Genomic DNA, 22,079 nt, shown 5'->3' on the forward strand with positions numbered 1-22,079 from the left:
CCCCCATCCCCCTGGGGTGCAATGGGACCCCCCCCAGCCCACCCCAATCCCCCTGGGGTGCAATGGGACCACCCCAGCCCCCCCAATCCCCCTGGGGTGTGGGGGGTGCCCCCTGAGCCCCCCGATCCCCCCCATCCCCCTGGGGTGCAATGGGACCCCCCCCAGCCCCCCCAATCCCCCTGGGGTGCAATGGGACCCCCCCCATCCCCCCCAATCCCCCTGGGGTGCAATGGGACCCCCCCCAGCCCCCCCAATCCCCCTGGGGTGTGGGGGGTGCCCCCTGAGCCCCCCCAGCCCCCCCAATCCCCCTGGGGTGCAATGGGACCCCCCCCCATCCCCCCCCCCCATCCCCCTGGGGTGCAATGGGACCCCCCCCAAGCCCCCCCCAATCCCCCTGGGGTGTGGGGGGTGCCCCCTGAGACCCCCGATCCCCCCCATCCCCCTGGGGTGCAATGGAACACCCCCAAGCCCCCCCAATCCCCCCTGGGGTGCAATGGAACACCCCCAAGCCTCCCCTCACCCCCCCCCCCCCCCCGCGGGGTGCAATAGGCCCCCCCCGGTGTCGCAGCAGAGCCCCCCCAGCAGGGCCCCCTCCCCTCCCCGGCGGGGTTTGGGGTGCCGGGGGGGGGGGGGTCTCACGCCGCGGCCCCCCCAGGTCCGGGACGACAACCGGCGGCTGCACCCCTGCCTGGTGGGCTTCCAGAGCCTGCCCGAGCCCGAGCGCAGCTACAACCTCCAGATGTCGGGGGAGACCCTCAAGTGAGGGGGCGCGGGTTTGGGGGGGGCCCGGGGGGGGCTGCGGGCTGCGGAGAGGCGGGCGGGTTTTGGGGTGCCCCCCCCCCGCCCGGTCTTCCTGTGTCCTCTCCAGGCTGGGCTGGGGCTGGGCTTTGGGGTCCCCCCTCACCCTGTGACACCCCCCCACTCTGTGACCCCCCCAAATGGGCTGGGCTTTGGGGTCCCCCCTCACTCTGTGACACCCCCCCACTCTGTGACCCCCCCAAAATGGGCTGGGCTTTGGGGTCCCCCGTCACTCTGTGACACCCCCCCACTCTGTGACCCCCCCAAATGGGCTGGGCTTTGGGGTCCCCCGTCACTCTGTGACACCCCCCCACTCTGTGACCCCCCCCAAATGGGCTGGGCTTTGGGGTCCCCCGTCACTCTGTGACACCCCCCCACTCTGTGACCCCCCCCCAAATGGGCTGGGCTTTGGGGTCCCCCCAGTTCCCATGTCCCTCTGACTGGGCTGGGGTTGGGGGCTGGGTTTTGGGGTCCCCCCTCACCCTGTGCCCCCCCCGGCTGGGCTGGGGGTGGGGTTTTGGGGTCCCCCCCCATGCTGTGCCCCCCCAGGCGGGGCCAGGCCGGGTTTTGGGGTCCCCCCTCACCCCGCGCCGTCCCAGGCTGGGCTGGGGGCGGGGTTTTGGGGTCCCCCCATGCCATGCCCCCCCAGACGGGGCTGGGCCGGGTTTTGGGGTCCCCCCTCACCCCGCGCCCCCCAGGACCCTGCTGGCGCTGGGCTGCCACGTGGGCATGGCCGACGAGAAAGCCGAGGAGAACCTCAAAAAGGTCAAACTCCCCAAAACGTGAGTGGGGGGCTTGGGGGGGGCTGGGTTGGGGTCTGTGGAGGCGGGCCCCACTTTGGAGGCCCCAATTTGAGCTTGCTGGGGGGGGGGTCCCAGTTTGGGGGTCCCTGTTGAGGGTCCTGGGTTGGGGGTCCGCATTGGGGTGCCGTTGGCATCCCCGTTGGGGTGCCGCTGGGGGTCCTGGGTTGGGGGTCCGCTTTGGGGTGCCATTGGCATCCCCATTGGGGTGCTGCTGGGGGTCCTGGCTTGGGGGTCCTGGGTTGGGGTGCCATTGGCATCCCCATTGGGGTGCCGCTGGGGGTCCTGGGTTGGGGGTCCACTTTGGGGTGCCATTGGCATCCCCATTGGGGTGCTGCTGGGGGTCCTGGCTTGGGGGTCCTGGGTTGGGGTGCCATTGGCATCCCCATTGGGGTGCCGCTGGGGGTCCTGGGTTGGGGGTCCACTTTGGGGTGCCATTGGCATCCCCATTGGGGTGCTGCTGGGGGTCCTGGGTTGGGGGTCCACTTTGGGGTGCCATTGGCATCCCCATTGGGGTGCTGCTGGGGGTCCTGGGCTGGGGGTCCTGGGTTGGGGTGCCATTGGCATCCCCATTGGGGTGCCGCTGGGGGTGCTGGGCTGGGGGTCCGCTTTGGGGTGCCATTGGCATCCCCATTGGGGTGCCGCCGGGGGTCCTGGGTTGGGGGTCCACTTTGGGGTGCCATTGGCATCCCCATTGGGGTGCTGCTGGGGGTCCTGGGTTGGGGGTCCACTTTGGGGTGCCATTGGCATCCCCATTGGGGTGCCGCTGGGGGTCCTGGGTTGGGGGTCCTGGGTTGGGGTGCCATTGGCGTCCCCATTGGGGTGCCGCTGGGGGTGCTGGGCTGGGGGTCCCCGCTGCGGTGCCGCCGGGGGTCCGGGGCTGGGGGCCGCGGTCGGGGTGCCGGGGCGGGCGCGGCGCGGGCGTGGCTGAGGCGTGTCCCCCCCCCAGGTACACGATGGCCAACGGGTACAAGCCGGCGCCGCTGGACCTGGCGCACGTGCGGCTGACGCCGGCGCAGCTGGCGCTGGTCGATCGCCTCGCCGAGAACGGGCACAACGTGTGGGCGCGCGACCGCGTCCAGCAGGGCTGGACCTACAGCACCGTCCAGGTGGGGACCCCCCGGACCCCCCCGGGACCCCCCGCGCCCCCCGGCACCCGCGGCACCCGCGCCGCTCTGGCCCCCGTGTCCCCTCGCCCGCATCTCCCCGTGCTTCTGCTTGAGGTTCCCCTGTGCCCCCCGTGTCCCCCCCCCCCCGTGTCGTGTCTCCCCCCCCCCATGGCTCTGGGGGCTCTGCACCCCCTTGACCCCCAGTTCAGGGTGGTGGGTGTCCCCCCGTCCCTGGTGGCGATGCCCCCACGCCCACGGTGGTGGTGTCCCCATGTCCCCCCCCCCCCCACCCCCACCCCCACGGCGATGTCCGGGTGTCCCCTGGCCCGTGGGGTGTCCTCCTGCCCCCACGTGCCCCCTGCCCCTGGGGTGTCACCCTGTCCCCGCATGGGTCCCCACACCCCCACGTCCCCCTGCCCCCATGTGTCCCATGCCCGCGTGGGTCCCCGCACCCCCACGTCCCCCTGCCCCCATGTGTCCCGTGCCCGCGTGGGTCCCCGCACCCCCATGTCCCCCTGCCCCCAGGTGCCCCGTGCCCGCGTGGGTCCCCGCACCCCCACGTCCCCCTGCCCCTGGGCGCCCCGTACCCGTGTGGGTCCCCGCACCCCCACGTCCCCCTGCCCCTGGGCGCCCCGTGCCCGCGTGGGTCCCCGCACCCCCACATCCCCCTGCCCCTGGGCGCCCTGTCCCCGTGTGGGTCCCCGCAGCCCCATGTCCCCCTGCCCCTGGGCGCCCCGTACCCGCGTGGGTCCCCGCCCCCCCCGCCCCCCCGCCCCCCCCCGCCCCCCCGCGCCCCCCGCCCCCCCGCCCCCCCCGCCCCCCCCCGCCGCCCCCCGCCCCCCGCGCCCCCCGCCCCCCCCTGCCCCCCCCGCCCCCCCCGCCCCCCCGCCCCCCCCCGCCGCCCCCCGCCCCCCGCCGCCCCCCGCCCCCCGCGCCCCCCGCCCCCCCCTGCCCCCCCCGCCCCCCCCCGCCCCCCCCGCCCCCCCCCGCCCCCCCCCGCCCCCCCCGCCCCCCGCCCCGTGCCCACGCGCGGCGTGGCGCAGGACATCAAGCGCAAGCGCAACCCCCGCCTGGTGCCCTACCACCTGCTGGACGAGCGCACCAAGCGCGCCAACCGCGAGAGCCTGGGCCAGGCCGTGCGCACCCTGCTGGGGCACGGCTACAACGTGGAGCCCCCCGACCCCGAGAGCCGTGAGTGCGGGGGGCGCGGGCGGGGGGGCGCGGGCGGGGGGCGCGGGATGGGGGGCGCGGGGGGGGGGGCGCGGCATGGGGGGGCGCGGGCTGGGGGGCGCGGGCTGGGGGGCGCGGGGGGGGGGGGGCGGGATGGGGGGGGCGCGGGATGGGGGGCGCGGGGGGGGGGCGGGATGGGGGGCGCGGGCTGGGGGGCGCGGGGGGGGGGGGGCGGGATGGGGGGGCGCGGGATGGGGGGGCGCGGGATGGGGGGGCGCGGGATGGGGGGGGGCGGGATGGGGGGCGCGGGCTGGGGGGCGCGGGGGGGGGGGGGCGGGATGGGGGGGCGCGGGATGGGGGGGCGCGGGGGGGGGGGGGCGGGATGGGGGGGCGCGGGATGGGGGGGCGCGGCATGGGGGGGCGCGGGATGGGGGGCGCGGGATGGGGGGGCGCGGGATGGGGGGCGCGGGATGGGGGGGCGCGGGATGGGGGGGCGCGGGATGGGGGGGGCGCGGCATGGGGGGGCGCGGGATGGGGGGGCGCGGGATGGGGGGGGCGCGGGGGCGGGGGGGCGCCGGGGCTGGGGGGGCGCGGGATGGGGGGCGCGGGCGGGGGGGGGCGCGGCATGGGGGGGCGCCGGGGCTGGGGGGGCGCCGGGGCTGGGGGGGCGCGGGCGGGGGGGCGCGGCATGGGGGGGCGCGGCATGGGGGGGCGCCGGGGCTAGGGGCGGCGCGGGATTGGGGGGCGCCGGGGCCGGGGGGCACCGGGGCTAGGGGCGGCGCGGGGGCTGGGGGGCGCGGGCTGGGGGGGCGCCGGGGCTGGGGGGGCGCCGGGGCTGGGGGGGCGCCGGGGCTGGGGGGGCGCGGGATGGGGGGGCGCGGGCGGGGGGGCGCGGCATGGGGGGGCGCGGGATGGGGGGCGCCGGGGCCGGGGGGCACCGGGGGCTAGGGGCGGCGCGGGGGCTGGGGGGCGCGGGCTGGGGGGGCGCCGGGGCTGGGGGGGCGCGGGATGGGGGGGCGCGGCATGGGGGGGCGCGGGATGGGGGGCGCGGGATGGGGGGGGCGCGGGGCTGGGAGGCGCGGGATGGGGGGGCGCGGGGGCTGGTGGGCGCGGGGCTGGGGGCGGCGCGGGCTGGGGGGGGCGCGGGCTGGGGGGCGCGGGGGCTGGGGGGGCGCCGGGGCCGGGGGGCACCGGGGCCGGGGGGGGCGCCGGGGCTGGTGGGCGCGGGATGGGGGGGGCGCGGGGATGGGGGGGCGCGGGGCTGGGGGGGCGCGGGATGGGGGGGCGCGGGGCTGGGGGGCGCGGGGGCTGGGGGCGGCGCGGGATTGGGGGGCGCCGGGGCCGGGGGGGCACCGGGGCTAGGGGCGGCGCGGGGGCTGGGGGGCGCGGGCTGGGGGGCGCGGGCTGGGGGGGCGCCGGGGCTGGGGGGGGCGCCGGGGCTGGGGGGGCGCGGGATGGGGGGGCGCGGGCGGGGGGGGCGCGGCATGGGGGGGCGCGGGATGGGGGGCGCCGGGGCCGGGGGGCACCGGGGCTAGGGGCGGCGCGGGGGCTGGGGGGCGCCGGGGCTGGGGGGGCGCCGGGGCTGGGGGGGCGCGGGATGGGGGGGCGCGGCATGGGGGGGCGCGGGATGGGGGGCGCGGGATGGGGGGGCGCGGGGCTGGGAGGCGCGGGATGGGGGGGGCGCGGGGGCTGGTGGGCGCGGGGCTGGGGGCGGCGCGGGCTGGGGGGGCGCGGGCTGGGGGGCGCGGGGGCTGGGGGGGCGCCGGGGCCGGGGGGGCACCGGGGCCGGGGGGGCGCCGGGGCTGGTGGGCGCGGGGCTGGGGGGGCGCGGGGCTGGGGGGGCGCGGGATGGGGGGGCGCGGGGCTGGGGGGGCGCGGGCTGGGGGGCGCGGGGGCTGGGGGGGCGCCGGGGCCGGGTGGGCGCCGGGGCTGGGGGGGAAGCGGGGTGGTACGTGGGGGCGCGGGGCGCTGTTTGGGGGCACAGTGCGGCGTGTGGGGGCGCGGGGCGCTGTTTGGGGGCACAGTGCGGTGTGTGGGGGCGCGGGGCGCTGTTTGGGGGCACAGTGCGGTGTGTGGGGGCGCGGGGCGCTGTTTGGGGGCACAGTGCGGTGTGTGGGGGCGCGGGGCGCTGTTTGGGGGCACAGTGCGGTGTGTGGGGGCGCGGGGCGCTGTTTGGGGGCACAGTGCGGTGTGTGGGGGCGCGGGGCGCTGTTTGGGGGCACAGTGCGGTGTGTGGGGGCGCGGGGCGGTGCGTGGCGGCGCGGGGCGGTGTGTGGGGGCGCAGGGCGCTGTTTGGGGGCACAGTGCGGTGTGTGGGGGCGCGGGGCGCTGTGTGGGGGCGCGGGGCGCTGTGTGGGGGCGCGGGGCGCTGTCTGGGGGCGCGGGGCGGTGCGTGGCGGCGCGGGGCGCCCCGGCGGTGGCGGGGTGCCCACAGCCCGTGCCCGCAGCCGCCCAGGGGGTGCCGCGGGGCCGGGGGGACAGGGCCCGCATCTTCCGCGCCGAGCGGGGCTACGCGGTGCGCGCCGGCAAGTGGTACTTCGAGTTCGAGGCCGTCACCACCGGGGAGATGCGGGTGGGCTGGGCGCGCCCCCACCTGCGCCCCGACGTCGAGCTGGGCGCCGACGACCTCGCCTACGTCTTCAACGGGCACCGGGTGAGACCCCCCCCCTTGAACCCCCAGAGACCCCCCCCTTGAACCCCCAGAGCCCCCATCTGGACCCCCACGGGTCCCCCATTGCTCCCTTCGCTCCGCACCCCCAATCGCCCCTCTCGCCCCCGACCACCCCCCTTGGCCCCGGGTCCCCCCAGGTCCCTGATCGCCCCCCCCCCTTGCCCCACCTCCCCGATCGGCCCCCTGGCCCCCGGGTCCCCCCAGGTCCCCCCAGGTCCCCGATTGCCCCACTCGCCCCGCCTTCCCGATGCCCCCCAGGTCCACAGTTGCCCCCCTGGTCCCCGCCGCCACCTCAGCCCCCCAGGTCCCCCAGCTCCCCCCAGGTCCCTGACTCCATCCCAGCCCCCAGGTCCCCGATCACCCCCCTCGCCCCACCTCCCCGCCACCGCCCCAGCCCCCAGGTCCCCCCAGGTCCCCGCCACCGCCCCAGCCCCCAGGTCCCCCCAAGTGCCTGCCGCCGCCCCAGCCCCCAGGTCCCCCAGGTCCCCCCAAGTCCCCGATGCCGCCCCAGCCCCCAGGTCCCCACCACTACCCCAGGTCCCCCAGGTCCCCCCAAGTCCCCACCACCACCCCAGCCCCCAGGTACCCCAGGTCCCCCCAAGTCCCCACCACCACCCCAGGCCCCAAGGTCCCCCAGGTCCCCCCAGGCCCCCGTCACCACCCCAGCCCCCAGGTCCCTGCCACCACCCCAGCCCCCAGGTCCCCCCAGGTCCCCGACGCCACCCCAGCCCCCAGGTCCCCCCCAAGTCCCCGATGCCGCCCCAGTCCCCAGGTCCCCCCAGGTCCCCCCAGGTCTCCGATGCCGCCCCAGCCCCCAGGTCCCCCAGGTCCCCCCAGGTCCCCGATGCTGCCCCAGCCCCCAGGTCCCCCAGGTCCCCCCAAGTCCCCGCCGCCACCCCAGGCCCCAAGGTCCCCCAGGTCCCCCCAGGCCCCCGTCACCACCCCAGCCCCCGGGTCCCCGCCACCACCCCAGCCCCCAGGTCCCCCCAAGTCCCCGCCGCCGCCCCAGCCCCCAGGTCCCCCAAGTCCCTGCTGCCGCCCCAGCCCCCAGGTCCCCCAGGTCCCCCCAGGTCCCCCCCTCCCCAAGGCCCCCGCGTCCCTCGGGTGCCGCTGACCCCCCGCGTCGGCGGGTGCCCCCCCCCAGGCGCAGCGCTGGCACGTGGGCAGCGAGCCCTTCGGCCGCACGTGGCAGGCGGGGGACGTGGTGGGCTGCATGATCGACCTGGCCGAGAGCCACATCACCTTCACCCTCAACGGGGAGGTCCTCATCAGCGACGCCGGCTCCGAGCTGGCCTTCAAGGACTTCGACGTGGGCGAGGGTGAGCCGCGGCTGGGCCGGCGGGGGGGCTGCGGCGGGGGTCCCGGCGCTGAGCCCCCCGTCCCGCCGCAGGCTTCGTGCCCGTGTGCAGCCTGGGGCTGGAGCAGGAGGGGCGGCTCAACCTGGGCCAGGAGGTGGGCAGCCTGCGCTTCTTCAGCATCTGCGGGCTGCAGGAGGGCTACGAGCCCTTCGCCATCAACATGAAGCGGCCCATCGCCCTCTGGTTCAGCAAGAGCCTCCCCCAGTTCGTACCGGTGCCCCCCGACCACCCCCAGCTGGAGGTCTGTGCGTGGGGGGGGGAGGTCCTGGGGTCCTGCGCCGGCCGGGGAGCTCCCACGGTGGGCGGGGGGGGGCCTGGGGATGGGCGATGCAGGATGCTGGGGGGGGCCTCAGGTGTGGGGGGGTCCCCAGGGCATGGTCCCTGGGTGCAGGGGGTCCCCAGGACTGGGTGATGCAGGGTGCTGGGGGGGGTTCCCAGAGGAGGGGGGTCCCCAGGGCATGGTCCCTGGGTGCAGGGGGTCCCCAGGGCTGGGTGTTTCAGGGTGCAGGCGGGGTCCCAGAGGTGGGGGGTCCCCAGGGCATGGTCCCTGGGTGTATGTGGGCTCCTGGCCCCCAAGGGTCCCCAGGGCTGGTGCTGGGGGGTCCCCAGGGCTGGGTGATGCAGGATGCTGGGGGGGGGTGCCAGAGGTGGGGGGTCCCCAGGGCATGGTCCCTGGGTGCAGGGGGTCCCCAGGGCTGGGTGTTTCAGGGTGCAGGCGGGGTCCCAGAGGTGGGGGGTCCCCAGGCCATGGTCCCTGGGTGCAGGGGGTCCCCAGGGCTGGGTGATGCACCTCCCTGCGGGGTCCCAGGGTTTAAAGGGTCCCCAGACCCTGGGTGTCCCCAGATTAGTGACACGTGTCACTGCAGGGGCCCCCAATCCCCCCCAGTCCCCACGGGGTCCCCACTCCCCGAGGGTCCCCGCCCCGGCAGGACGCCCATGGCCGCGGGGTCCCCGGGCGCAGCCCCCCTCCCGCCCGGCCGTGACGCCTCCCCGGGGCGGGGTGGGGGTCCCCGCAGGTGACGCGGATGGACGGGACGGTGGAGACCCCGCCGTGCCTGCGGCTGGCCCACCGCGCCCCCGGCTCCCCGGCCGCGCCGCCCGAGCTCCTCTTCCTCCGCCTCAGCCTCCCCGTCCAATTCCACCCCCGCTTCCGCTGCACCCCCGGGGCCACCCCCCTGCCCCAGGCGCCCCCCGAGCCCCCCGAGGACGCCAGCCTCGAGCCCCTCTCCGAATTCGAGCGCCTCCGTCGCTCGGCCGGGCCCCGGCACCCCGAGGGCGAGGGCGAGGGCGAGAAGGGGCCCGGGGGGACTCCCCCCACCCCGGCCCCCCGGGACCAGCCCCGTGCCGAGAACGAGAAGGATGCGACCACCGAGAAGGGCAAGACCCGGAGGGGGTGAGTGGGGACGGGGGGGGGCGGCCCACGGCGGGGTTGGGGGGCGCACGGGGGTATTGCCCCATGGTGGGGTCCTGGGGGGGCGCGGCTATGGGGTGAGCAGGGCTGTCAGGGTCGCCGCTGTGGGGGGGTGTGGGGCCTGGTGCCCCCCTCAGCCCCCCTCCCGCGCCCCCCAGGTTTCTGTTCAAGGCCAGGAAGACCCCCTTCGCGCCCCCCCCCCGCCGTACCCACCGTCCCCCGCCTCGAGGAGGACGTGGTCCCCGACGAGCGCGACGACCCCGAGGTCATCATGAACACCACCACGGTAGGTGGGGGGGTGGCGGCCCCCCAAAATCCCCAGCCCGGGGTCCCCAGCCCTCGTTTTGCCCCCCTGCCCCCCACCCCAGCGCCCCGCGGCACCCATCCCGGCACCCCCACCCCCATCTGTGCCCCGCCGTCCCCACCCCGGCAGCCCCTGCTCCCCGTGGCCCCCATCCCACCCCCCATCCCACCCCCCATCCCACCCCCCATCCCTGTCTCTCTGTCCTCGTCCCTGACCCCACATCCCCGACCCCCTCCCCATATCCCTGTCCCTGACCCCATATCCCCCTCCCCATATCCTGATCCCCCTCCTCATATCCCCCTCCCCGTATCCCCCTCCCCATATTCCCATATCCCCCTCCTGGTATCCTGATCCCCCTCCCCATATCCCCCTCCCCATATCCCCCTCTCTGTATCCCCATATCCCCCTCCCCGTATCCCCCTCCCCATATCTCTGTCCCCCTCCTGGTATCCTGATCCCCGTCCCTGTATCCCCATATCCCCCTCCCCGTATCCCACTCCCTGTATCCCTGTCCCCCTCCTCGTATCCTGATCCCCCTCCCCATATCCCCGTCCCTGTATCCCCGTATCCCCCTCCCCGTATCCCCCTCCCTGTATCCCCATATCCCCCTCCCCGTATCCCTGTCACCCTCCTGGTATCCTGATCCCTCTCCCCATATCCCCCTCCCCATTTCCCATATCCTCCTCCCTGTATCCCCGTCCCCCTCCCTTAACCCTGTCCCCAACCCCGTATCCCCCTCCCCGTGCCCCCTCCCCGAATCCCTTCCCCATCCCCCCGCGCCCCCTCCCCGGCCCCCCGTGCCCCCTCCCCATGTCCCCTCCCCGCACCCCCTCCCCGGCCCCCCGCGCCCCCTCCCCAACCCCCCGCACCCCCTCCCCAACCCCCCGCGCCCCCTCCCCGGCCCCCCGCGCCGCTGACCTCTCTGCCCGCAGTACTACTACTCGGTGCGGATCTTCGCGGGGCAGGAGCCCTCCAGCGTCTGGGTGGGCTGGGTGACCCCCGACTTCCACCAGCACGACCCCGCCTTCGACCTGTCCCGTGTCCGCACCGTCACCGTCACCATGGGCGATGACAAGGGCAACGTGCACGACAGGTGGGGGCGCGGGCCGGGACCCCCATGGGACCCCGCCTGGGATCGGGGGGCGATGGGGAAGGGGCAGGAGCTGGGGGTCCCTTGAGGGGCGATGGGGAAGGGGCAGGAGCTGGGGGTCCCTTGGGGGGCGATGGGGAAGGGGCGGGAGCTGGGGGTCCCTTGGGGGGCGATGGGGAAGGGGCGGGAGCTGGGGGTCCCTTGGGGGGCGATGGGGAAGGGGCGGGAGCTGGGGGTCCCTTGGGGGGCGATGGGGAAGGGGCGGGAGCTGGGGGTCCCTTGGGGGGCGATGGGGAAGGGGCGGGAGCTTGGGGTCCGTTGGGGGGCGATGGGGAAGGGGCGGGAGCTGGGGTCCCTTGGGGGGCGATGGGGAAGGGGCGGGAGCTGGGGGTCCCTTGGGGGCGATGGGGAAGGGGCGGGAGCTGGGGTCCCTTGGGGGGCGATGGGGAAGGCGCGGGAGCTGGGGGTCCCTTGGGGGCGATGGGGAAGGGGCAGGAGCTGGGGGTCCCTTGGGGGGCGATGGGGAAGGCACAGGAGCTGGGGGTCCCTTGGGGGGCGATGGGGAAGGGGCGGGAGCTGGGGGTCCCTTGGGGGCGATGGGGAAGGGGCGGGAGCTGGGGGTCCCTTGGGGGCGATGGGGAAGGGGCGGGAGCTGGGGGTCCCTTGGGGGGCGATGGGGAAGGCGCAGGAGCTGGGGGTCCCTTGGGGGGCGATGGGGAAGGCGCAGGAGCTGGGGGTCCCTTGGGGGGCGATGGGGAAGGCGCAGGAGCTGGGGGTCCCTTGGGGGGCGATGGGGAAGGGGCAGGAGCTGGGGGTCCCTTGGGGGGCGATGGGGAAGGGGCAGGAGCTCTGGGGGTCCCTTGGGGGGCGATGGGGAAGGCGCAGGAGCTGGGGGTCCCTTGAGGGGCGATGGGGAAGGGGCAGGAGCTGGGGGTCCCTTGGGGGGCGATGGGGAAGGGGCAGGAGCTGGAGGTCCGTTGGGGGGCGATGGGGAAGGGGCAGGAGCTGGGGGTCCCTTGGGGGGCGATGGGGAAGGGGCAGGAGCTGGGGGTCCCTTGGGGGGCGATGGGGAAGGTGCAGGAGCTGGGGGTCCCTTGGGGGGCAATGGGGAAGGTGCAGGAGCTGGGGGTCCGTTGGGGGGCGATGGGGAAGGCACAGGAGCTGGGGTCCCTTGGGGGGCGATGGGGAAGGGGCAGGAGCTGGGGGTCCCTTGGGGGGCGATGGGGAAGGGGCAGGAGCCGGGGGTCCTTTGGGGGCGATGGGGAAGGGGCAGGAGCCGGGGGTCCCTTGGGGGGCGATGGGGAAGGGGCAGGAGCCGGGGGTCCTTTGGGGGTCCCTGGGGGAGGTAGCCAGGGGTCCTTTGGGGGGGCACTGGGGGAGGTTGCCAGGACCTGGAGGTCCCTGGGGGGGGCACTGGGGGAGGTAGCCGGGGGTCCCTTGCGGGGGGAGCACTGGGGGAGGTAGCCGGGAGCTGGGGGTCCCGTGGGGCGTCCCTGGGGGAGGTAGCTGGGACCTGGGGGTCCCTTGAGGGGGGCACTGGGGGAGGTAGCCGGGACCTGGGGGTCCCTGGGGGGTCCCTGGGGGAGGTAGCCGGGAGCTGGGGGTCCCTTGGGGGGGGCACTGGGGGAGGTAGCCAGGGGTCCTTTGGGGGGTCCCTGGGGGAGGTAGCTGGGACCTGGGTGTCCCTGGGGGGGCACTGGGGGAGGTAGCCAGGACCCGGGGGTCCCTGGGGGGGCACTGGGGGAGGTAGCTGGGGGTCCCTGGGGGGTCCCTGGGGGAGGTAGCCGGGAGCTGGGGGTCCCTTGGGGGGGGCACTGGGGGAGGTAGCCAGGACCTGGAGGTCCCTTGGGGGGTCCCTGGGGGAGGTAGCCAGGACCCGGGGGTCCCTGGGGGGGGCACTGGGGGAGGTAGCTGGGGGTCCCTGGGGGGTCCCTGGGGGAGGTAGCCGGGACCTGGAGGTCCCTGGAGGGGGCACTGGGGGAGGTAGCCAGGGGTCCTTTGGGGGGGCACTGGGGGAGGTAGCCGGGACCCGGGGGTCCCTTGGTGGGGTCCCTGGGGGAGGTAGCCGGGGGTCCTTTGGGGGGGCACTGGGGGAGGTAGCTGGGGGACCTTTGGGGGGGCACTGGGGGAGGTAGCCGGGACCTGGAGGTCCCTTGGGGGGTCCCTGGGGGAGGTAGCTGGGACCTGGGGGTCCCTGGGGGGGGCACTGGGGGAGGTAGCTGGGGGTCCCTGGGGGGTCCCTGGGGGAGGTAGCCGGGGGTCCCTGGGGGGTCCCTGGGGGAGGTAGCCGGGACCTGGAGGTCCCTGGAGGGGGCACTGGGGGAGGTAGCCAGGGGTCCTTTGGGGGGTCCCTGGGGGAGGTAGCCGGGACCTGGGGGTCCCTGGGGGGGGCACTGGGGGAGGTAGCCAGGGGTCCTTTGGGGGGGCACTGGGGGAGGTAGCCGGGACCCGGGGGTCCCTGGGGGGGGGCTCTGTCTGGGGGAGGTAGCCGGGACCTGGGGGTCCCTTGGTGGGGTCCCTGGGGGAGGTAGCCGGGGGTCCTTTGGGGGGGCACTGGGGGAGGTAGCCGGGAGCTGGGGGTCCCGTGGGGCGTCCCTGGGGGAGGTAGCTGGGACCTGGGGGTCCCTTGAGGGGGGCACTGGGGGAGGTAGCTGGGACCTGGGGGTCCCTGGGGGGGTCCCTGGGGGAGGTAGCCGGGAGCTGGGGGTCCCTTGGGGGGGGCACTGGGGGAGGTAGCCAGGGGTCCTTTGGGGGGTCCCTGGGGGAGGTAGCTGGGACCTGGGGGTCCCTGGGGGGGGCACTTGGGGAGGTAGCCGGGACCTGGGGGTCCCTTGGGGGGGTCCCTGGGGGAGGTAGCCCCCCCAGCACCCCCTCTCCCCCCCCCCAGCATCAAGCGCAGCAACTGCTACATGGTGTGGGGGGGGGAGTTCGCCAGCAGCGCGCAGCAGGCGCGCGTCACCCACGCCGACCTGGTCATCGGCTGCCTGGTGGACCTGGCCACCGGCCTCATGACCTTCACCGCCGACGGCAAGGAGATCAACACCTTCTTCCAGGTGGGATGGACCCCCCCGCCCCTCCCCCCCACCCCCCCCTGGCACCCCCGCGGCGGCTGGGGGGGGCAGGGCGGGTCCCGGCCCCCCGTCGCAGCAGCCGCGTCGCGCAGGTGGAGCCCAACACGAAGCTCTTCCCGGCCGTCTTCGCCCTCCCGACCAGCCAGAACGTCGTCCAGTTTGAGCTGGGCAAGCTCAAGGTGACGCCTGCGACCCCCCCCCCTCCCCCGGGCCGCCCTGGGGGGCGCGGTGGGGTCCTGGGGGTGGGGAGCGGGGTCCTTGGGGGGATGGGAGGGTCACTGGGGGGGCAGTGGGGTCCTGGGGGTGGGGAGCGGGGTCCTAGGAGGGATGGGAGGGTCACTGGGGGGGCAGTGGGGTCCTAGGAGGGGCAGGAGGGTCACTGGGGGGACAGGAGAGTCCTGGGGGTGGGAAGTGGGGCCCTAGGAGGGATGGGAGAGTCATGGGGGGGGCAGTGGGGTCCTGGGGGTGGGGAGTGGGGTCCTAGGAGGGATGGGAGGGTCACTGGGGGGGCAGTGGGGTCCTGGGAGGGGCAGGAGGGTCACTGGGGGGACGGTGGGGTCCTGGGGGTGGGGAGTGGGGTCCTAGGAGGGACGGGAGGGTCACTGGGGGGACAGGAGAGTCCTGGGGGTGGGAAGTGGGGTCCTAGGAGGGATGGGAGAGTCATGGGGGGGGCAGTGGGGTCCTGGGGGTGGGGAGTGGGGTCCTAGGAGGGATGGGAGGGTCACTGGGGGGGCAGCAGGGTCCTAGGAGGGGCAGGAGGGTCACTGGGGGGGCAGTGGGGTCCTGGGGGTGGGGAGTGGGGTCCTAGGAGGGGCAGGAGGGTCACTGGGGGAACAGTGGGGTTATATAGGGGACAGTGGGGTTATTGGGGGGACAGGAGAGTCCTGGGGGGGGCAGCGGGGTCGCTGGGGGTGGGGGGAGTGGGGTCCTTGGAGGGGCAGGAGGGTCACTGGGGGGACGGTGGGGTCCTGGGGGTGGGGAGTGGGGTCCTAGGAGGGATGGGAGGGTCACTGGGGGGACAGGAGAGTCCTGGGGGGTGGGAAGTGGGGTCCTAGGAGGGATGGGAGAGTCATGGGGGGGGCAGTGGGGTCCTGGGGGTGGGGAGTGGGGTCCTAGGAGGGATGGGAGAGTCATGGGGGGGGCAGTGGGGTCCTGGGGGTGGGGAGTGGGGTCCTAGGAGGGATGGGAGGGTCACTGGGGGGGCAGTGGGGTCCTGGGAGTGGGGAGTGGGGTCCTAGGAGGGATGGGAGGGTCACTGGGGGGACAGGAGAGTCCTGGGGGTGGGAAGTGGGGCCCTAGGAGGGATGGGAGAGCCATGGGGGGGGCAGTGGGGTCCTGGGGGTGGGGAGTGGGGTCCTAGGAGGGATGGGAGGGTCACTGGGGGGGCAGTGGGGTCCTGGGAGGGGCAGGAGGGTCACTGGGGGGGCAGTGGGGTCCTGGGAGTGGGGAGTGGGGTCCTAGGAGGGACGGGAGGGTCACTGGGGGGACAGGAGAGTCCTGGGGGTGGGAAGTGGGGTCCTAGGAGGGATGGGAGAGTCATGGGGGGGGCAGTGGGGTCCTGGGGGTGGGGAGTGGGGTCCTAGGAGGGATGGGAGGGTCACTGGGGGGGCAGTGGGGTCCTGGGGGTGGGGAGTGGGGTCCTAGGAGGGACGGGAGGGTCACTGGGGGGGCAGTGGGGTCCTGGGAGTGGGGAGTGGGGTCCTAGGAGGGACGGGAGGGTCACTGGGGGGACAGGAGAGTCCTGGGGGTGGGAAGTGGGGTCCTAGGAGGGATGGGAGAGTCATGGGGGGGGCAGTGGGGTCCTGGGGGTGGGGAGTGGGGTCCTAGGAGGGATGGGAGGGTCACTGGGGGGGCAGCAGGGTCCTAGGAGGGGCAGGAGGGTCACTGGGGGGGCAGTGGGGTCCTGGGGGTGGGGAGTGGGGTCCTAGGAGGGGCAGGAGGGTCACTGGGGGAACAGTGGGGTTATATAGGGGACAGTGGGGTTATTGGGGGGACAGGAGAGTCCTGGGGGGGGCAGCGGGGTCGCTGGGGGTGGGGGGAGTGGGGTCCTTGGAGGGACAGTGGGGTTTTTGGGGGGGCAGCAGGGTCCTTGGGCAGGACAGTTGTGTCCTTAGGGGGGAGCAGTGGGGTCCTTGGGGGGGTCAGCATGGCCCCTGGGGGGGACAGCGTGGTCCTTTGGGGGGGGGGGGGAGTGGGGTCCTTGGGGTCAGTGGAGTCCTTGGTAGGGGCAGTGGGGTCCTGGGGGGGAGCAGTGGGGTCCCGGGGGGGAGCAGTGGGGTCCCTGGGAGGGTCAGCGTGGCCCCTGGGGGGGACAGTGTGGTCCTTGGGGGGGGCAGTGGGGTCCTTGGGGGGGTCAGCAGGGTCCTTGGGAGGGTCAGTGTGGCCCCTGGGGGGGACAGCGTGGTCCTTGGGGGGGGCAGCGGGGTCCTTGGGAGGGTCAGCAGGGTCCTTTCGGGGGTCAGCAGGGTCCTTGGGAGGGGCAGCGGGGTCCTTGGGAGGGTCAGCGTGGTCCCTGGGTGGGACAGCGTGGTCCTTGGGAGGGGCAGTGGGGTCCTTGGGGGGGGGGAGTGGGGTCCTTGGGGGAGGGGAGTGGGGTCCTTGGGGTCAGTGGAGTCCTTGGGGGGGGCAGCGGGGTCCTTGCGGGGGCAGCGGGGTGCCGGTGGGGAGCAGTGGGGTCTGCAGGGTGGACCAAGGGGAAGCAGGACCCCCGGGGGTGCTGGGGCTCGGGTGGGGGGGGGGGGGGCGCAGTTCTTTGGGCCCACAAGCATGGGCCAGGGGGAACCTCGACGCCTGGGGCTGGCGGGGGTCTACGGCGGGTCCTTAGCAGGGTGGGCGGAGGAGAGCCTGGCCCCCCGCCTCACGCCCTGTGCCCCCCCCCACCCCCCCAGAACATCATGCCCATCTCGGCCGCCATGTTCAGCAGCGAGCGGAGGAACGCGGAGCCGCAGTGCCCGCCGCGGCTGCTCATCCAGCTCCTGACGCCCGTCACCTGGAGCCGCGTGCCCACCCAGGCCCTGGCCGTGGAGACCACCCGCCTGGGCGAGCGGCAGGGCTGGCTGGTGGAGTGCGCCGAGCCCCTCGTCATGATGGCCCTCCACATCCCCGAGGAGAACAGGTTGGGGACGACCCCCCGCCCCCCCCGGCCACAGCCTGCCCTGGGGGGCCCCGGCGTCCTGGGGGGGGGGTCCGTCCCCTGGGGGACCCCGGCGTCAGGGACAGGGGGACGCCCACATGTCCTGCCCTGAGGGGACCCTCAGGTTGGGTCCCGTCCCCAGGGCGCCCAGGGGTCCCACCCCCAGGGTCCCATCTCTGGGGGTCCTGGGGGTCCCATCCCTGGGGTCCCGGGGGTCCCTCCTCCGGGGTCCTGCCTGTCCCATCCCCAGGGGCCCCATCCCGGGGTCCCACCCCTGGGGGTCCTGGGTGTCCCATCCCCAGGGGTCCCATCCCCAGGGGTCCCTCCCCCGGGGTCCTGCCTGTCCCATCCCCAGGGGTCCCATCCCCAGGGGTCCCATCCCCAGGTCCTGCCTGTCCCATCCCCAGGGTCCCTCCCCCGGGGTCCTGCCTGTCCCATCCCCAGGGGTCCTATCCCGGGGTCCCACCCCTGGGGTCCTGCCTGTCCCATCCCCAGGGTCCCATCCTTGGGGGTCCTGCCTGTCCCATCCTTGGGGGTCCTGCCTGTCCCATCCCCGGGGTCCCACCCCTGGGGGTCCTGGGTGTCCCATTCCATGGTCCCGTCCCCAGGGTCCCATCCCTTGGGAGTCCTGCCTGTCCCATCCCCAGGGTCCCTTCCCTGGGGTCCTGCCTGTCCCATCCCCAGGGGTCCCTTCCCTGGGGTCCTGCCTGTCCCATCCCCAGGGTCCCATCCTTGGGGGTCCTGCCTGTCCCATCCCTGGGGGTCCCATCCCGGGGTCCTGCCTGTCCCATCCCCGGGGGTCCCATCCCGGGGTCCTGCCTGTCCCATCCCCGGGGTCCCATCCTTGGGGGTCCTGCCTGTCCCATCCCGGGGTCCCTTCCCTGGGGTCCTGCCTGTCCCATCCCCAGGGGTCCTGCCTGTTCCATCCCCAGGGGTCCCATCCCGGGGTCCCTTCCCTGGGGTCCTGCCTGTCCCATCCCCAGGGTCCCTTCCCTGGGGTCCTGCCTGTCCCATCCCCAGGGTCCCATCCTTGGGGGTCCTGCCTGTCCCATCCCCGGGGGTCCCATCCTTGGGGGTCCTGCCTGTCCCATCCCCGGGGGTCCCATCGCGGGGTCCTGGGTGTCCCATCCCCAGGGTCCCATCCTTGGGAGTCCTGCCTGTCCCATCCCCAGGGTCCCATCCTTGGGGGTCCTGCCTGTCCCATCCCCAGGGTCCCATCCTTGGGGGTCCTGCCTGTCCCATCCCCGGGGGTCCCATCGCGGGGTCCTGCCTGTCCCATCCCCAGGGTCCCATCCTTGGGAGTCCTGCCTGTCCCATCCCCAGGGTCCCATCCTTGGGAGTCCTGCCTGTCCCATCCCCAGGGTCCCATCCTTGGGGGTCCTGCCTGTCCCATCCCCAGGGTCCCATCCTTGGGGGTCCTGCCTGTCCCATCCCCGGGGTCCCATCCTTGGGGGTCCTGCCTGTCCCATCCCCGGGGGTCCCATCCCGGGGTCCCGGGTGTCCCATCCCCAGGGTCCCATCCTTGGGAGTCCTGCCTGTCCCATCCCCAGGGTCCCATCCTTGGGGGTCCTGCCTGTCCCATCCCCAGGGGTCCCTTCCCTGGGGTCCTGCCTGTCCCATCCCTGGGGGTCCCATCCCGGGGTCCTGCCTGTCCCATCCCCGGGGTCCCATCCTTGGGAGTCCTGCCTGTCCCATCCCCGGGGTCCCATCCTTGGGGGTCCTGCCTGTCCCATCCCCGGGGGTCCCATCCTGGGGTCCTGCCTGTCCCATCCCCGGGGTCCCACCCCTGGGGGTCCTGGGTGTCCCATCCCCAGGGTCCCGTCCCCAGGGTCCCATCCCTTGGGGTCCTGGGTGTCCCACCCCCAGGGGTCCCTTCCCTGGGGTCCTGCCTGTCCCATCCCCAGGGTCCCATCCTTGGGGGTCCTGCCTGTCCCATCCCTGGGGTCCCTCCCCCAGGGTCCTGCCTGTCCCATCCCCGGGGTCCCATCCTTGGGGGTCCTGCCTGTCCCATCCCCGGGGGTCCCATCGCGGGGTCCTGCCTGTCCCATCCCCAGGGTCCCATCCTTGGGGGTCCTGCCTGTCCCATCCCCAGGGTCCCATCCTTGGGAGTCCTGCCTGTCCCATCCCTGGGGTCCCATCCTTGGGGGTCCTGCCTGTCCCATCCCTGGGGTCCCTCCCCCAGGGTCCTGCCTGTCCCATCCCCGGGGTCCCATCCTTGGGGGTCCTGCCTGTCCCATCCCCGGGGGTCCCATCGCGGGGTCCTGCCTGTCCCATCCCCAGGGTCCCATCCTTGGGAGTCCTGCCTGTCCCATCCCCAGGGTCCCATCCTTGGGGGTCCTGCCTGTCCCATCCCCAGGGTCCCATCCTTGGGGGTCCTGCCTGTCCCATCCCCAGGGTCCCATCCTTGGGGGTCCTGCCTGTCCCATCCCGGGGTCCCTTCCCTGGGGTCCTGCCTGTCCCATCCCCAGGGGTCCCTCCCCTGGGGGTCCCGCGCCCCCCGCGCTGACACACCCCCCGCCCCCCCCCGCCCCCCCCAGGTGCATCGACATCATGGAGCTGTCGGAGCAGCTGGAGCTGCTGCGCTTCCAGTGGCACACGCTGAAGCTCTACTGCGCCGTGTGCGCCCTGGGCAACAACCGCGTGGCCCACGCGCTCTGCAGCCACGTCGACCAGGCGCAGCTGCTCTTCGCCATCGAGAGCCCCGAGCTGCCGGGGCCGCTGCGCGCCGGCTACTACGACCTGCTGCTGGCCATGCACCTCGACGCCGCCCAGCGCGCCCGCGCCTCCATGAGCGCCGAGTTCATCATCCCCATGACCGAGGCCACCAAGAGCATCACCCTCTTCCCCGGCGGCGGGCGAGCGCCCGGACCCCCCGGCGTAGGCCCCAGCGCCTGTTTGCGACCCCAGCCCCATTTCGCCGAGCCTTGCTTCGTCCTGGCGGCCGGCGGCGGGCGGGCGCCGCTCAGCCCCGGCATCCCGCTGGGGGCTCTGGGGGCCCGCGCCATCCGCATGCTGGCCGAGGCGGTGGCCGGGGGGGGCCCCCACGCGCGGGACCCCGTGGGGGGCAGCGTGGAGTTCCAGCTGGTGCCGGTGCTGAAGCTGGTGTCGGCGCTGCTGGCCGTGGGCGCGCTGGGCGACGACGACGTGCGCCGCGTCCTCCGCATGATCGAGCCCAGGGTCTTCGGGGAGCCCCGGCGGAGCCCCCCGGCCGAAGGCGGCGGCGGGGAGGAGGGGGAGGAGGAGGAGGAGGCGCGGAAGAAGGCCATCGAGGCGGGGGAGATGGAGGAGGAGGAGAAGGAGGAGGAGGAGGAGGAGGAGGAGGAAGGGCTGGAGGAGGGGCTGCTGCAGATGAAGCTGCCTGAGTCGGTCAAGCTGCAGGTGAGGGGACCCTCCCCGGGGGGGGGGACGGGTGTCACAGCCCCGGGTGGTCCCTGTCCCCTCCCAGGGGTGTCTGTCCCCTCCTGGGGGTCCCTGGCCCCCTGTCCTGTCCCCCTGCCCCCTCCCCAGGTGTCCCTGTCCCCTCCCCAGGTGTCTCTGTCCCCTCCCGAGGGTCTCTGTCCCCTCCCGAGGGTCCCTGTCCCCTCCCCCTGTCCCCCTGTCCCCTCCCGGGGGTCCCTGTCCCCTCCCCGGGGTGTCTGTCCCCATGTCCTGTCCTCCTGTCCCCTCCCCAGGTGTCTCTGTCCCCTCCCCAGGTGTCTCTGTCCCCTCCCGAGGGTCTCTGTCCCCTCCCCTTGTCCCCATGTCCTGTCCTCCTGTCCCCTCCCGAGGGTCCCTGTCCCCTGCCCCTGTCCCCCTGTCCCCTCCCGGGGGTCCCTGTCCCCTGCCCCTGTCCCCCTGTCCCCTCCCCAGGTGTCTCTGTCCCCTCCCGGGGGTCCCTGTCCCCCTGTCCCCTCCCTGGGCTGCAGCCACTGTCCCTGTCCCCCAGCTTCCATCCCCAGGGACCCTCCACGGGGGTCCCCAATTACCCCTTGAGCTGCACGTGTCACCCCTGGGGGGCCCCCCTCACCCCCCGCCCTGGGGTCCCGCGTCCCCTCGCCCCCCACGCCCCCCCCCCGCCCCCCCAGCTCACTCTGGGGGCGCAGATGTGCAACCTGCTGCAGCACTTCTGCGAGCGGGAGCTGCAGCACCGCGTCGAGGCCATCGTGGCCTTCTCGGAGCGGCACGTGGAGCGGCTGCAGCGCGACCAGCGGCGACGCTACGCCCGGCTCATGCGGGCGCTCACCATGTCGGCGGCCGAGACCGCCCGGCGCACCCGCGAGTTCCGCTCGCCCCCCCAGGAGCAGGTGCGTGGGGACGGCCAGGGGGGCGGGGGGGCACGCGTGGGGACGGGGGATGCCCGTGGGGATGGCCACTGGGGCGGGGGGGCACGCGTGGGGACGGGGGGACATGTGTGGGGATGGCCACAGGGGCGGGGGGACACGCATGGGGACGGCCATGGGGGCAGGGGGGCACGCGTGGGGACGGGGGGATGCCCGTGGGGACGGCCACGGGGGCGGGGGGGCACACGTGGGGACGGGGGGACACGCGTGGGGATGGCCACTGGGGCAGGGGGGGCAGGGGGACGGGGGGACACGGATGGGGACAGGGGAACACGCGTGCGGACGGCCACTGGGGTGGGGGGACACGCGTGGGGATGGGGGGGCACGTGTGGGGATGGCCACTGGGGCGGGGGAGCACGCGTGGGGACGGGGGGATGCCCGTGGGGATGGCCATGGGGGCAGGGGGTACACGTGGGGACGGGGGGACACGTGTGGGGATGGCCATGGGGGCAGGGGGTACACGTGGGGACAGGGGGACACGTGTGGGGATGGCCATGGGGGCATGTGTGGGGACATGGGGATATCTATGGGGAGCAGGGAAGTGGGGACATCCATGGGGACACGCGTGGGGAGCGGGGACACGCGTGGGGAGCGGGGACACGCGTGGGGAGCGGGGACACGCGTGGGGACACGCGTGGGGGAGCGGGGACACGCGTGGGGACACGCGTGGGGACGCGGGGACACGCGTGGGGACACGCGTGGGGAGCAGGGACACGCGTGGGGACACGCGTGGGGACAGGGTGACACGCGTGGGGACACGCGTGGGGACAGGGTGACACCCGTGGGGTCGTGGCACGGGGACGCGTGTGGGAAGCAGGGACGCGCACAGGGCCACGCGTGGGGTA

General features: G+C 75.5%; 1 protein-coding gene across 1 annotated transcript in view; it reads left to right on the forward strand.

Moving 5' to 3' along the window:
* Positions 1–549: 549 nt before the first annotated feature.
* Positions 550–22,079, forward strand: part of LOC135310923 (ryanodine receptor 1-like) — a gene marked incomplete at both ends in the record, with an annotated part of 48,402 nt that continues 26,872 nt past the window's right edge. Inside the window, 16 exon segments of the mRNA XM_064440051.1 lie at positions 550–759; positions 1,497–1,580; positions 2,548–2,707; positions 3,751–3,898; positions 6,325–6,530; positions 7,693–7,867; positions 7,939–8,147; positions 8,923–9,299; positions 9,476–9,509; positions 9,511–9,603; positions 10,554–10,714; positions 13,599–13,764; positions 13,875–13,961; positions 16,671–16,897; positions 19,453–20,293; positions 20,998–21,198. Coding sequence (XP_064296121.1) covers positions 550–759; positions 1,497–1,580; positions 2,548–2,707; positions 3,751–3,898; positions 6,325–6,530; positions 7,693–7,867; positions 7,939–8,147; positions 8,923–9,299; positions 9,476–9,509; positions 9,511–9,603; positions 10,554–10,714; positions 13,599–13,764; positions 13,875–13,961; positions 16,671–16,897; positions 19,453–20,293; positions 20,998–21,198 — 3,379 coding nt within the window.

This window comes from Phalacrocorax carbo, unplaced genomic scaffold, assembly GCF_963921805.1.
Source record: "Phalacrocorax carbo unplaced genomic scaffold, bPhaCar2.1 SCAFFOLD_246, whole genome shotgun sequence".
NCBI lineage: Eukaryota > Metazoa > Chordata > Aves > Suliformes > Phalacrocoracidae > Phalacrocorax > Phalacrocorax carbo.